We start from the raw sequence: 14,345 nt of genomic DNA, 5'->3' as shown, positions 1-14,345 counted from the left end.
GCTATGTCAGGGGACTTCCCTGGAGGCCCACTGGGTAAGACTCTGTGCTTCTATAATAAAGGGAGCATGGGTTCAATTCCTGGTTGGGCGAACTATGATCCCACATGGCCAAAAAATTGAAAATTTTTTAAAAACTAAAAACCGTATCACTTCAGCATTAGGTAAAATTTTCTTGTATCGTGGGCAAAAAGTTTGTGACTTTATAATGGGGAAACCAAAGAAAATATGTGTACTTTTCCTAGACTTCACCTCTCCTTCTCCACAGGGATTGTTTCCTAGACTCACAGTTTACAAACAACTCATCCAGAGGAGGGGTAGAGCGGCACCTCCCAGATGGTAGGCAACACAGAGCTCTTCTAAGAAGACCAATGCCAAGCCAACAAGGACAAACTAATCTCAATGGTGGCCAGTGGCAGATGGGCACCACTGAAGGAAACATAACCTGTTTTGCTATAGCATCGTCATTGCATTCCTGAAGAACTTTTGCTCTATACAATCAAAAAAGTCAGAGACTGTTGTTTCAATTGGAAAACAAGGAGTTAAGGTGAAAAGGTTTCCACTTACAACAAGGTTATTTTTCCTGTTGGAATTTTAGTTAAAAAAAAAAAAAAAAAAGGCAGTACTAACAGTTGTCAGTACATTTTATTATTGTGAACAGTAATAACAAAATGGCTGACAGACACAAACCAAAGAGTTTTCTTGCTTATTCTTTAATGCAGACGTTCAAAGGCTTAGTCCCTTCCATGAACTTCAGCTTTAGGCTTACACTTTTCGTTCAATAGTTCAATACCAGTGCTAGAACATGGTCTTATATAAAGCAGCTGTGTCTACCTCTAAACTCACAAGCCTAACTGCTGATTATGGGATAACTTATAGTGGTCAACACAACACAAATTAATAACATTCACACTCAATTGATAACATGAAAATCCACGGTGTAGGGAAAATGTCTGTAGAAGCTACTCAATGAAGGCAAAGGAACACTTAACTACTCACAAGGACGAGAGGCTCCAAGTTTGCTAAAATTCAGAAAAGGAACCTAAGGCTCCCTGGAGATAATGTACGGCCACAAGCAGAGTATAAGAGAGTGTGGGGCATCATCAGAATGGAAACAGAGGGAGTCCCCTGGCAGTCCAGTGTTTGGGACTCAGCACTTTCCATGCCATGGCCCAGGTGCAACCCCTGGTTGGCTTAAGATTCTGCAAGCCATGTGGCGCAGACAAAAAAGAGAAAGAGACAATATCAGACTCAAGAAAGGTAAAAATGACTCAACTTAAAAGTTTTCCCAAGAGAAGAAAACCGGAGAACAAGAGGCTGGATTCCCCAAGCCTTACCACTACAGCAATGGAGGTATTAGCTGAAGGGGGAAAAAAAATTACTTACAGGATCCAGACCTTCTTTCTCTAGTTTGGCTTTCTCCAGGTAGTAACTCCTCTCAGCCACACTGAGAAGCCTCCAACTCTCACTAATCTTCTTATTGATCTCAGACTGAGGGAGGTGGGGGAGCTCCTGCTGCACTTTCAGGTAGATGTCGTAATAGTAGAGAAGGTAAGCAGACCTGAGGAAGCAAGGACTTCATGAGGTTTCCCCTCCCTCAACCAGTAAATTCTACAATATTTGAGTAGTGAAGAGTTAAATACAAAACCCAGCTTTTCATTTCAAAAGCATTTCTGTAAACAGAGACTGAAGCAAAGAAGCATTTAAATAATATCCCCAGAGGGTAAATGACAGGAGGTTTCTCCCTCCAGAAACCTGGAAGCAAAGGCTTATCTGGTTTACTTCACCACCACCACTTTTTCTGCAGGGATGGCTGACTCTAAATCCCAATATGGGCAAAAAACAGATACAAATGTTCTGTCATTCCACTTTTAGGAAAAGGTTAGAGGACTGATTACCACTCACATCCTCCTCATCTACATAGCCTTTGGTCATCTCTCTGGTAAACAACACCTAGCCGAGGCCGAGAGGGAAGCAAGCAGACCTGTCGAAGTGACCCAGAGCTGGGAGCCTCGGCAAGAAGTCTGGGGAGTTCACAGTTAAGAAGGAGATTAGAGCTACAATCTGGATATTCTTTATAGGTATCATTGGTGCTACTTATAATTCCATATTTTTATTGATGCCCTAATAGACAACAGAAGTATTAATAATGCAGGATGTGGTTCTCTTGTACAGAGTTTTCCACCATTTGTATGCCTATTTCCTGCTACAGCCTAGAAACAGGACCAAAATTTGGAAAGGAATGACAACTGCTGACATCAACTGGCCACTTCCTACTCCCCAACTCCCTCTCCCCCAACCCCACTACCTCTATCAGGAGACTTCAAGAACTGACATGGCATTCTCAATGAATCTGGACACAGTCTAAAGTCTTCTTGTTCAACAGAGATCTCCAAGCAGATTCTGTTTATAAATGCCAGCTACCAAAATGTGTTGGCTAACCTGGGTTTCTTGGCCTTTTCTCCATGGATTTTATACTTCTTTTTCTTCTTGGGTGGCCCAGGGGAGGTGTAACAGTAGGCTTCCTCAATTTCCTCCATCACGACAGTTACCTCAGTACCATCATACGATGCATCCATGGCTAGAGGAAAGTCAAACACAAACAAGTGTCAAGAATCTACCTGAAAGAGGACAGCAGCCTCCCAATCCAATGATCCCTTATCTCTGCCAGGGCTTTAAGACTCAGTCATTTCCCAAACTCAGCAGATGTATCTTAAGCACCACCTGGGGACTTACTAAATATACAGATTTTAGGATTCCACCTCAGCCTTCTAATCAGAATCTCTAAAGGGTATGGCAATCTGCATCCTTAACAAGATTTCTGTGCCATGTGCTTAGTTGTTCAGGCATGTCTGACTCTTTTTGACCCTTTGGGCTGTAGCCTACCAGGCTCCTCTGTCCATGGGATTTTTTCAGGCAACAATATTGGAGTGGGTTGCCATTTTCCTCCTCCAGGGGATCTTCCTGACCCAGGAATTAAATGCTCGTCTTCTGTGTCTCCTGCACTGCAGGTAGATTCTTAACCTGCTGAGCCATTGGGGAAGCCCTTCATGCTGGAGCTCCAATACTCTGGCCACCTGATGCAAAGAGCCGACTCACTGGAAAAGACCTGATGCTGGGAAAGACTGAGGGCAGGAGAAGGGGGCAACAGAGGATGAGATGGTTGGATGGCCTCACCGACTCAATGGACATGAGTCTGAGCAAACTCCAGGAGACAGTGAAGGACAGGGAAGCCTGGCGTGCTGCAGTCCGTGGGATCACAAAGAGTCGGACATAACTCAGTGACTGAACAACACATCCTTAACAAGCGCCCCAGGTGATTCCTCTGACCAGGCAAATCTGGGATCACTAGCTTAGCCCTTTCACTTATATTCACTCATGAGACACTTAGTAATCCTTCAACTCAAAGATTTATTAGCCCCATGTTATAAGAATTCCATATGTTAACAGGTGAATACTTAGCCAGGAGTCAGTTCTGGACGCTCCCTCATGTTTCATGCCTTAAGTAAAATGCTTCATTGATTTTCATTCATTCAAACGTGTAATAAGTGCCAATATGTAGGAAGTTTATTTACACTCTGCCAACTTGTGTGACTTTGGACAGGTCCTTAAGCTGCTTTAGGTTCAATTCTCTCTCTTTAAACAGTAAGAAGCAATGTCTCTCCCACCTTACCATGGATTTATAGTGATAAGGCTCAAGGAACAGTCAGGTGCTATACAAAAAGGGTTCATTATTAAAGATGAATAGTCTGTGACTGAGATGCTTAATGACCTCCCCAAAGAGACACTACACCCAGGGACTTGAAAAGCAGATTTTTTTTTTTAACTCAAAAATTCAACTGTGAGCCTTCTTCCATTATACTACACTGCTCCCATCTCCATTAGCAACATTCTAAATCAGCACTGTTCTATTAACATTTTGAAATGACTGAAATGTTCTTCATCTGTGCTCCTCCAATATGGTAGCTACTTATAGCTACTGAGCACCTGAAATATGGATTGTGTGACTGAAGAACTTGAATTGATTTCACTTTGTTTAATTGTAATTAGTTCAAATAGCCACATATGGTTAGTGACTAAGGTAATGAACCACTCAGGTGTAAACAGTAATCTGACAGACAGACATTAACTTCCCAGAACTGGTCTAAGAAACAGATAATCTACTAATAGCCTTTCCTAGGGAAAGGAAGGCATTACAAAAAAACTCAATGACTAGTTCAAGAAGAGTTAGTTTATTTGTGGCCACATTCGACATTGGAGTTTTACCCAGACTCAATCCTTGGATGCAGAAAGGTTCCCAGAAACTTCATTTTACAAGAAATAATATAGTTGCTCTGGAAAATCTGTGAGAAGATAATTTAGGATTCTGGGAAGAAGGAGCTATGTAAGTAAACACAGAACTGATATGTGTATTACAAGGTCCACTCACATCTCAATTTAGAACTCACTCCACAAATGATGAAGTATCTGATAAGTTATAATGAGAAAAAGAGCACTGCATGTTGAGTCAGGAGACCTGGATCCAAGTCTAAATTCTAACCATGCGATCTCAGGCAAGTCTATTCCCACCCTAAAATTCTGTTGTTCCTCAAGTGAGACTGAAGAGGCTGAAATCTGTGGCTCCTAACTTTGAAAGGCAAGAATACCTTTGAGAATCCTATGAAAGTGGAAATACCCTCTCCCAGAAAATGTAGATAAATATTTCACTTTTAATTTTTAAAGATATACCAAAGGCTAAGAACACACTATTCCTAAAGTTCTTTCTACTTCTGTACCACCTCTAAATAATTTCCCTTACCACTAGAAAACATAACAACCCACCCCCGGCCTCAAAAAAACCCCCAGCCTTCTGGTACAGCACAACTCTGGAGGAGAACATAACCCACATTCGGCTGGGTCAGAAACAGGCCAGTGCCTTCATTGGGTAAGGGACCGGAGGGTTCAAATCAAGGCTATTTGAGGATGTGCTTTTTTTGCCTTCAATAACTGACTCCTCAGCCTTTGAGTCTCACAGAGAAAAGCAATAATTGCAGGAGAGCTTCTGTAAAGAATGACATACAGGGTTTTAGCACGCAGAGCAAAACAAGTTAAAAAACAAAAGTCATACAAACACATTGAGGGTTAGAGGCAGGAAGAGACTACCCTGGGTTTTGGCTTGTTTGACTAGCCTGGCTTAAGCCTGGGTTCAAGAGTTGTTTTCAGATCCTAGTCCCCAATACAGCAATGCAAAAAAAAAAAAAGCCAAGATAATATAAAGGGTAAAACCAAGGGCTCTGGAGGGCAGAGGATCAGGGTACTAATTTAATTCACGCACTTTAACAGCAAGCGCACAAAGTTCTATGACCTTGAGCAATCTACTCTCACTCTCGAAGCCTCAGTTTTCTCCTCTTGTAAAAGAAAAGGTAATACTTGAAATATGTGACACACTTTCACTGTCCCATCAGATACCCCTCGGACCCTCATTAAACGGCGTTTGACAGCACAGCTGTGGGCCATGGTTGGCCTATAGGCCTTAGACGAATGCGGGAGGAGACTAAGGCTCACTGCTCCTACATTGAGGAAGAGGCAACAGCGCTCAGAGAGCCGCAGCTCCCAGCTCGTGGGCGCCCAGCTCGTGCAGCGCGGCGCTCAAGGGCGGGACTTACCTGGAGAAGCGTGCAAACCGCGCGGCTCACATTCCCGGTGGCGCCGGGCCAGGGGGCTCGACGAGGGGGCTGGCCGGCGCACTCGCGCTCCGCGCTGTCGGCGAGAGGCGGCTCCAGTCGTGGCAGTGGCAGCAAGGAAGTGGAGGCGAGGACTCGCGCGCGCATCCCGGGGGCTAGAGGAGCCCCGGCCCCGCGGCCCCGCCCGGCGACACACGGCGCGGAGTCGCGACAGCCTCTCTCGCTCCCCTTCCTCGGAGTCGCGATATGGGGTCGTGGAGGGAGGGTGTGGAAGCACACGTCCGCCCCGCAGGCTCTTCAATGACGCCTGCCGAGGGCCCCGGGGGTCAAGCCCCGGGAAGCCCGACGAAGAAAGCAGGGACACGGGCGTCACCGCGGAACCGGCTCAGCCCCAACAGCGGCGGCAGCAGCAGTCAGCAGCACACCTCCGATCGCCAGGGAGACCCGGCAGCCCTCGCGGCGCACCGGAAGCGGCCGACGGCGCGTGACTGCGTGCGACCCCTCGCGCAAGCGCAGTAGTCCATCTCAGATTGAGGGGCGGGCCCATAGAAACTGCTTAGAGACTTAGAAGGGGGCTGCTAAGGAGGACGGACTGCTTCCTGCTAGAGGTTCCGGGAGGCGGAGGAAGCTACGGCCGCCCGCGCTGGACGCCCTCAGCCCCTCGGGTGTTGCCGTAGGGCGTTCAGGTAAATGGGGCGGGGCTGTGCCGAGGGCGGGGGTCGAGGCCCCGCCTCGCCTGTCAAAGCCAAGTCCGGCCAGGGGAGCCTCAGCACGATCCCCCAGCACGGCGTTCAAGGCATGACCCCATTCCTGCTCTGTCACCGCTTGTTCAGGATAGGTTTGTTACTTCTTAGCGCTTCATCAAGCCGTCCTCCTCACCCAGTGATCTACCCGCAATCCGTCTCTCCGACCGTCCCACGCACAGTAATGGTTGTGACTGATTCAAATGGAACTGAATGACATGTGCAATCAGATAAGAATTGTCCCTTCCTGCCGATGTCACAGATCGTCCTACATTTGTACAAGTCCCTGCACTCTTCAGTTCAGTCGCTCAATCGTGTCCGACTCTTTGCGACCCCATGAATTGCAGCACGCCAGGCCTCCCTGTCCATCACCAACTCCCGGATTTGCTTATTTTCTGCTTATACCACTATCGGCTTTCTCCATCTACCACTGTCACCAGCCTTCTCCTAGTCACCTGCCTGAACTGATGCAGTTTCTTCCAATCTCCCCTCTTTTCCCTCTACAATCTATTCTCCACACAACACGCAGACATATCTTTTTGTACTGTAAATCTGATTAGGTCACTCTCTGCTTAAGACCCTCCAGTGTCCTCTTGTTTACTTAGAATAAAATTCGAACTTGACCTCCAAGGTCTTGATTTGGCTCTGAGTCATTCTCCTTCCACATCTCTTCTCAGTACTGGTATTGTTCCCAGAACAAGCTATATCGCACTCTGTAGTATGCAGAATGCTAGCTTTGTACTGAGCCTCCTTGGGTTTGAATTCCAGTCCCATCACATATAAGCTGTATTAAGCATGTAAAGTATTAATAACAAGTTATGTTTACAAAGAACCAATAATTGGTACTTATTTCTGTAAATGGCATCACCATTCACTCAATTGCTAAGTGCTCAAGCCAGAAATCTGGGAGTTATCCTTGACTCCTTGGGAGTTATCCTTGACTCCTCTTGCACCAATCCATCAGGAAGATCTGAAAAAACATTGTCCCAAACTGACCGCTTCTTACCATCTCCATTATTACTCTAAAACAAGCCACCATTATCTCACATCAAGGGTCCTGCAACAGCCTCCTAGTCTCCTCCTTTTTCTCTGACACCCTTCCATTCCATTCTTCACACAGCAGTCATCTTTCTCTTTGCTTAAAATCCTTTAGGAGCTTCTTGTTGCACTCAAATTAACATAGCCCAACTATATATAGCCTATAGGCTAGCCTGCATTTATCTTCAGATTTAGGGCCACCTCTTAGGAAAATGTACTTTACCCATTAGGTACTCCACCTTGCAACCAAAAGACTTTTCTAAAGTGCAAATCTGATCATGTCATTCCAAAAACAAACAAACAAAAACCCCCAAAACTCTAAAGGCCTCTTACTATCCCAAGATCCTTGTTTTCTTCTCCAAAGACACTTTCCCCCCGACAATGCCTTTTTATTTTCTACAGTACTTCATTGCCTTTACACATAGTTCCTTCTATCTCATGAACTCCTGTTTGTTTATACTTTAACTCCCAACATCAATCTTGTTTCCTCTTAGAAATACACTGCCCATCTCTGTCCCACCAGTTGATCATCCCACTTCTTTGTTCTTCCACAGTACACTGTAGCCTCTATTAAAGTACTCCATACACTCTATAGTTTTGTCTTCCCTGCTTCCCTAGTAATGTCCTCAGTGGTAAGCACTATGCTGCATTCATCTTTGTATGGCTGACATCAAGTATAGTGCTTAGCACAAAGAGGATGTCATGAATGGATAGACGTGTGGAGGTAGTGGCAGAAGTCTCACAGCCTAAAGCACAGCAGCTTCTCTTGTTCTCAGAGGATTCTCATGATAAAAGGTTTAAGCAGGCAGTTACCAGAACTGCTACTGCTGGATTATTTCCTTCATAGTACATATCACACTCTAGATTAACTAATTTTTCTGTTCAATTATTGTTTATCTCCCTATATCACATTGTATATTTCACAAGGGCAGGAACCTTGACAATGTTGTTCATCACTGTATCCTCACCACTAGGCACCTGTAATTATTTATTAAATGAATGTGTGGCTACCGGAAACATCTTCCCACAGTGAAAAATCCTTCCAAACCATGGTGACAGAGCTATAAAGATTTCATGGTGGTGGGATTTCAAGCAGGACTATAGACTGGCAGAAACAGCACTAATCTGAGTCAAGAAATCTGAGCTATATGAACCTGGGTAAGCCCCTTCCCTGGGCCTCAGTTTCTGCATCTATGAAATAAGCCTGATAATAATTCCTTGAATTTATATAATGCATTGCTATTTGCAGAGCTTTTACCATCTATTATTTCAGTCTAGTCTCATAGCAGACAGCAGACACAGTTATTATTTTTATGAAGGCTCAGAAAATTTGAGGAAACTTGACTAGATCTCTTCTATTTCAAACATTCTATTAATATGATGAATCTGTATAAGTAATCTCTACAAAAAGTCAGTAGCATGAATCCCATCTTCTCTTGACTTTGGCCTTATCATTTTTTAATACGATTTTAAAAAATCTGAACTCATCTTTTAGGGGGAATCCATTATCTTTGGTTCCTGATAGGCACTCCATTCTGTCTTCTCGGTTTTCCACACTTGTAGCAAAACAAGCCGAGAGGAGGAACGGACACAGCCTTGGTAGTTGTGGCCCGACCCTCACTCTACAGATATGGCAAACAAGGGGAACAAGAAGCATCCGCAGTTCTCCCTGGAGGAGAAAATGAGAGTTGTGGAAGCTGTAGACTCAGGCAAAAGGCAATGTGGCAAAAGAATTTGGCATCACTCCTTCTACTCTGTCTACATTCTTAAAGTGAAAGTCACTCAGTCGTGTCTGACTCTGTGACGCCATGGACTACATAGTCCATGAAATTCTCTAGGCCAGAATACTGAAGGATCATGCCAAATTTGAAAAAAGATGCGGGAGGCATGTATGGGACTTCAGCAGAAAAGGATAAGGAATGCTTTTTATGACGACATTGATAAGGCTGTTTTTGCCTGGTTTCAAGAAATCCAGTCCAGTTCTTGTGACTGGTTCTGTCATTCGGAAAAAAGCACTAAACTTGGCCAATATGCTTGGCTATGACAGTTTTCAAGCAAGTTGTGGGCTGGCTGAACAGACTTCAGGATCGCCACGAAATTTCTTTGAAAGCAGTCTGTAGAGGGGATAGTGAGAGATTAATGAACAGTTAACAAGTGGCATGCAGAGGAAATTATAAAACTAGTTGCTGACTTCAGCCCAGATGATATCTTTAATGATGATGAGACAGGAATGTTTTTCCAGTTGCTTCCCCAGCGCACACTTGCTGCTAAAGGGGACCATTGTCGAGGGGACAAGAAAGCAAGGCAGCAGTTGACAGCACTCTTTTGTTGCAGCACTTTAGGAACTGAAAAAATGAGACCGTTGATTGTTGGTAGGTCAGCCAACCCACACTGCCTCAAGAATGTCCATTCCCTCCCCTGTGACTGCTGAGCCAACCAGCAGGCATGGATGACACAGGATCTGTTTAATGAGTGGCTGATGCAAGTGGATGCCAGGATGAAGCAGGCGGAACGCTGGAGCCTCCTGCTGATCGACAAGTGCTCTGCTCACAGCATGCTTCTTCCATGTTTGGAAAGGAGTCAGGTGTGGTATCTGCCCTCAAACTGTACTGCCGTCCTGCAGCCACTGAATCTTGGCATAATTCATACCATGAAAGTGCTGTACAGGAGCCACCTTTACAACGGATCTTCCTCAAGTTCAACAGCAGTGAGGATCAAGAAAAAGTGGACATCAAGCAGGCTGATGGCATGATTGCTGCAGCATGGTGGTCAGTCAACTAGCGGTCCACAGTGGTGAAATGCTGGCAGCAGGCAGGCATCGTCCCTGTGGAACTGACAGATTCTGACACAGAAGCAGCCACCGGTGAACCAGGTATTGCCACTGAAAAGTTATGGCACTTGGTGGCTCTTGCCACTTGTGTCCCAAATGAAATAAATTTCCAAGACTTTGTCACTGCAGATGATGACCTCATCATCTCTCAGGAGCTGTTGGACACAGAGGTCATCCAGGACATGGGAGCCAGCGAAAGTACTGATGAAGCTGGAAGTGAAGATAAGGGGGAGGCATCTTTACCACAGCAGCCAAAAATCACCATCACAGAGGCCATCTCAAGTGCACAGACGCTTAGACAGTTCCTTTCCACTTGTGGGGGTGTTCTTGGTGCCATTTTTGGACAGCTAAATGCATAGATGAATATTTAATGAGAAAAGTGATGCAAACTCTTGTTGATTCCAAAATTACAGATTTCCTCCAAACAAAATAATATAGAAATTAACTGCTTTTAATTCAGAGGATGTAGTTTACAAGAATAAATTTCTTTAGATAGGATATTGCACTTAAATTTTGAGCAATATTATGACAACATTCCAGTTTTCTGAAATAATCAGGAAACTTTCTTGAATGGAATTTTGGACTCAAGGGTTTTCATTTCTGATAAGTTCCCAGGCAATGCCAATGCTGATGTGGTCCAAGGTTCGTGCTTGAGAAGCACTGGTCCTGCTGTGTTCTACCACTTCTCTTTTTAACTGGCCATCTAAATACTCCCAATCACTAACTGTCAAAAAAAAAAAAAAAAAGCATCAGATGTTCTTACTCTAGAACTGTAACTCCTTCCTGCTGATCTAGTAACTCCAGGACCTTCTTAGCTATTTTCCTGAATGCCCTACCAAGTATTCAGTAGAGGTACATCTATGTCAAAAGAATTACCAAGAGCCCTCTAGCCTATCAAAGCATCTTTTAGTACTTCAGGATTATTATCAGTAGGGTCCCAGAGTATAGGGAAATAAAGTGCCTGAAAGAGGAGACATGCTACAACCTGCAAAGCATGGTAATACCACTGTACCTCTCAAATCCAGGCAAGGTGTGAGGAACATTTATAAGAGAGATGACCTGTGTGAGAATGTTTGGATTATTCTGATAATCCACGGTGGTCCTCTGCACACTAGTGGATAACCCAGCCTGGACCATGTCATTAATACAAGGGCACACTGTTTGCCTTCACTACAATTACTTCATTGCTGTTGTTGTTAAGTCACTAACTCATGTCCAGCTCTTTGGGACCCCATGGACTGTAGCCCACCAGGCTCCTCTGACCGTGGTGTTTCCCAGGCAAGAATACTAGAGTGGTTTGCCATTTCCTTCTCCAAGGGATCCTTCCAGGTCAGGGATCAAATCTGCATCTCCCACACTGGCAGGTGGATTCTTTACCACTGAACTACCAGGGAAGCCCATAAATCACCCTTATTCATTTGTGTTTGTTCTTCAAAGAGTCTGTGAGAGCAGAGTTAAATTATTTAAAACTGTACAAATTTATCATCAAATTTATATTAAACATACCACTGTAAAGCAATTATCCTCTAGTTAAAAATTAAAAATTAAATTATACTAAAAGCTTTTCTCCTATAAAAAGGCATGCTTAATATCCTTTGAAACCCTATCTATTTGAAACCCTATCTGAAACCCTATCTATACTAAACCTAGTATCTATTCATCATGAGTTAGATAAGTGTCAGGTTCATTTTTAGAAGGTACACGCAATACCTGTTACTGTTGTAGGGTGGTTCCCTGCCACAAGTTAATTTTATGGATATTTTAGAAATCCATAGCAATTTAGTGATTTTTCTTCCTGTAGTTACTTAATTGAACCAGATGTATAAAGCAGATTAATCATAGAAAATACCACTTCCATGTTGAACAAAAGAACAAACACACACAAAGCAGATGCTTAAATAGATATGTTTTTTTAAAACATTATGGATATTTTTTCCTTTTAACAATATAATTTGAATTAAAGTTACTATACATATTTTAAATTATTAACACATAGGAGAGGAAAACTCTGTGTTCTGGCTAAGTCCTGTGGTTCTGTCTCACTGTCAGCACCTTAATTGCTCTCACCATGTGTCAGGATTACAGATAAAATTTCTAATTTCTTCCCTCATCTTTCTCCTGAAGTCCATTTTGCACATAATGTTAGAACTCTTTCCCCTCCCCAATTATCTGTAGTGGCTCCCAAAGGCCTACAAAAGCAAGACTATTTAGCTGAGTTCTAGCACCCTCTGGAGTTGATTCCAACCTGCATCTCCAGCTTGGTTGTCAGGACAGTTTAGTGTGGCCCCCACCATGGGCCGTTGTCTTCATTACACACCCATGTCCGCCAGGTGCCTTTGCCTGAATGCCTCACCCTGTTCTCTACCAAGCTGGGCCTCACATGTTCTTCAAGCACTAACCAGAGTCCTCTTTCTTTTAGCCCTTCTTGAAGACTCCAGCGCCTGTTCCACCTTTCTCTCCCTCGACTCCTCAGCACTGCTGTCTCTATCATTCAGTTAAGCACTTAAATGTTTTGTCAACATTCTGTAGCCAGACTGTAAGCTTCATGAGAGCAGGAACCACTCTGCCTTTGTAACCATAAAGGTGCCTAGCACTGTGCTGGGAACATCAGTAAACATCAGTATGCACATCAGTAAGTACTGGTGTATAAATTAACATCAAGTAATGTCAAAGCTTTGTTCGTAGTGATGCTTTCCAAGGCCCACTTGACTTCACATTCCAGGATGTCTGGCTCTAGGTCAGTGATCACACCACCATGATTATCTGGGTCGTGAAGATCTTTTTTGTACAGTTCTTCTGTGTATTCTTGCCATCTCTTCTTAATATCTTCTGCTTCTGTTAGGGCCATACCATTTCTGTCCTTTATCGAGCTCATCTTTGCATGAAATGTTCCTTTGGTATCTCTGATTTTCTTGAAGAGATCCCTAGTCTTTCCCATTCTGTTGTTTTCCTCTATTTCTTTGCATTGATCGCTGAAGAAGGCTTTCTTATCTCTTCTTGCTATTCTTTGGAACTCTGCATTCAGATGTTTATATCTTTCCTTTTCTCCTTTGCTTTTCGCTTCTCTTCTTTTCACAGCTATTTGTAAGGCCTCCCCAGACAGCCATTTTGCTTTTTTGCATTTCTCTTCTATGGGAATGGTCTTGATCCCTGTCTCCTGTACAATGTCACAAACCTCATTCCATTGTTCATCAGGCACTCTATCTATCAGATCTAGGCCCTTAAATCTATTTCTCACTTCCACTGTATAATCATAAGGGATTTGATTTAGGTCATACCTGTATGGTCTAGTGGTTTTCCCTACTTTCTTCAATTTAAGTCTGAATTTGGCAATAAGGAGTTCATGGTCTGAGCCACAGTCAGCTCCTGGTCTTGTTTTTGCTGACTGTATAAAGCTTCTCCATCTTTGGCTCAAAAGCCTCTTGATGAAAGTGAAAGTGGAGAGTGAAAAAGTTGGCTTAAAGCTCAACATTCATAAAACGAAGACCATGGCATCCCGTCCCACCACTTCATGGGAAATAGATGGGGAAACAGTGGAAACAGTGTCAGACTTTATTTTTCTGGGCTCCAAAATCACTGCACATGGTGACTGCAGCCATGAAATTAAAAGACGCTTACTCCTTGGAAGGAAAGTTATGACCAACCTAGATAGCATATTCAAAAGCAGAGACATTACTTTGCCAACAAAGGTTCTTCTAGTCAAGGCTATGGTTTTTCCTGTGGTCATGTACGGATGTGAGAGTTGGACTGTGAAGAAGGCTGAGCGCTGAAGAATTGATGCTTTTGAACTGTGGTGATGGAGAAGACTCTTGAGAGTCCCTTGGACTGCAAGGAGATCCAACCAGTCCATTCTGAAGGAGATCAGCCCTGGGATTTCTTTGGAAGGAATGATGCTAAAGCTGAAACTCCAGTACTTTGGCCACCTCACGTGAAGAGTTGACTCATTGGAAAAGACTCTGATGCTGGGAGGGATTGGGGGCAGGAGGAGAAGGGGACGACAGAGGATGAGATGGCTGGATGGCATCACTGACTCGATGGACGTGGGTCTCAGTGAACTCCGGGAGTTGGTGATGG

The 14,345-nt window shown here is 44.0% G+C and overlaps 2 protein-coding genes across 6 annotated transcripts in view; one reads left to right on the top strand and one right to left on the bottom strand.

Moving 5' to 3' along the window:
- Positions 1-6,118, bottom strand: part of HMGXB3 (HMG-box containing 3) — a 60,954-nt gene extending 54,836 nt beyond the window's left edge. For 3 of the 5 annotated variants that reach the window (XM_002689290.6, XM_015472321.3, XM_015472322.3), the window contains exons 1-3: positions 5,643-6,118; positions 2,440-2,578; positions 1,384-1,558 (exon numbers count right to left, since the gene is read on the bottom strand). In XM_002689290.6, the coding sequence (XP_002689336.3) occupies positions 1,384-1,558; positions 2,440-2,576 (312 nt within the window). In that variant the 5' untranslated portion in view covers positions 2,577-2,578; positions 5,643-6,118. Of the gene's footprint in view, positions 1-1,383; positions 1,559-2,439; positions 2,579-2,883; positions 5,232-5,361; positions 5,385-5,642 lie in introns of those variants that run through there. The other 2 variants (XM_059888792.1, XM_059888791.1) reach the window with 2 other exon arrangements.
- Positions 6,119-6,191: 73 nt separating this feature from the next.
- PDE6A (phosphodiesterase 6A) overlaps positions 6,192-14,345 on the top strand; it is a 123,841-nt gene continuing 115,687 nt past the window's right edge. Inside the window, exon 1 of the mRNA XM_024993841.2 lies at positions 6,192-6,346. The gene's annotated coding sequence lies outside the window, so the exon portion shown is untranslated. The remainder of the gene's footprint in view (positions 6,347-14,345) is intronic.

The sequence above is a fragment of the Bos taurus genome, chromosome 7 (assembly GCF_002263795.3).
Source record: "Bos taurus isolate L1 Dominette 01449 registration number 42190680 breed Hereford chromosome 7, ARS-UCD2.0, whole genome shotgun sequence".
In the NCBI taxonomy this organism is placed as follows: Eukaryota; Metazoa; Chordata; class Mammalia; order Artiodactyla; family Bovidae; genus Bos; species Bos taurus.
Note: the sequence above shows the minus strand (reverse complement) of the source record. Positions and strands in the feature narration are given on the sequence as shown.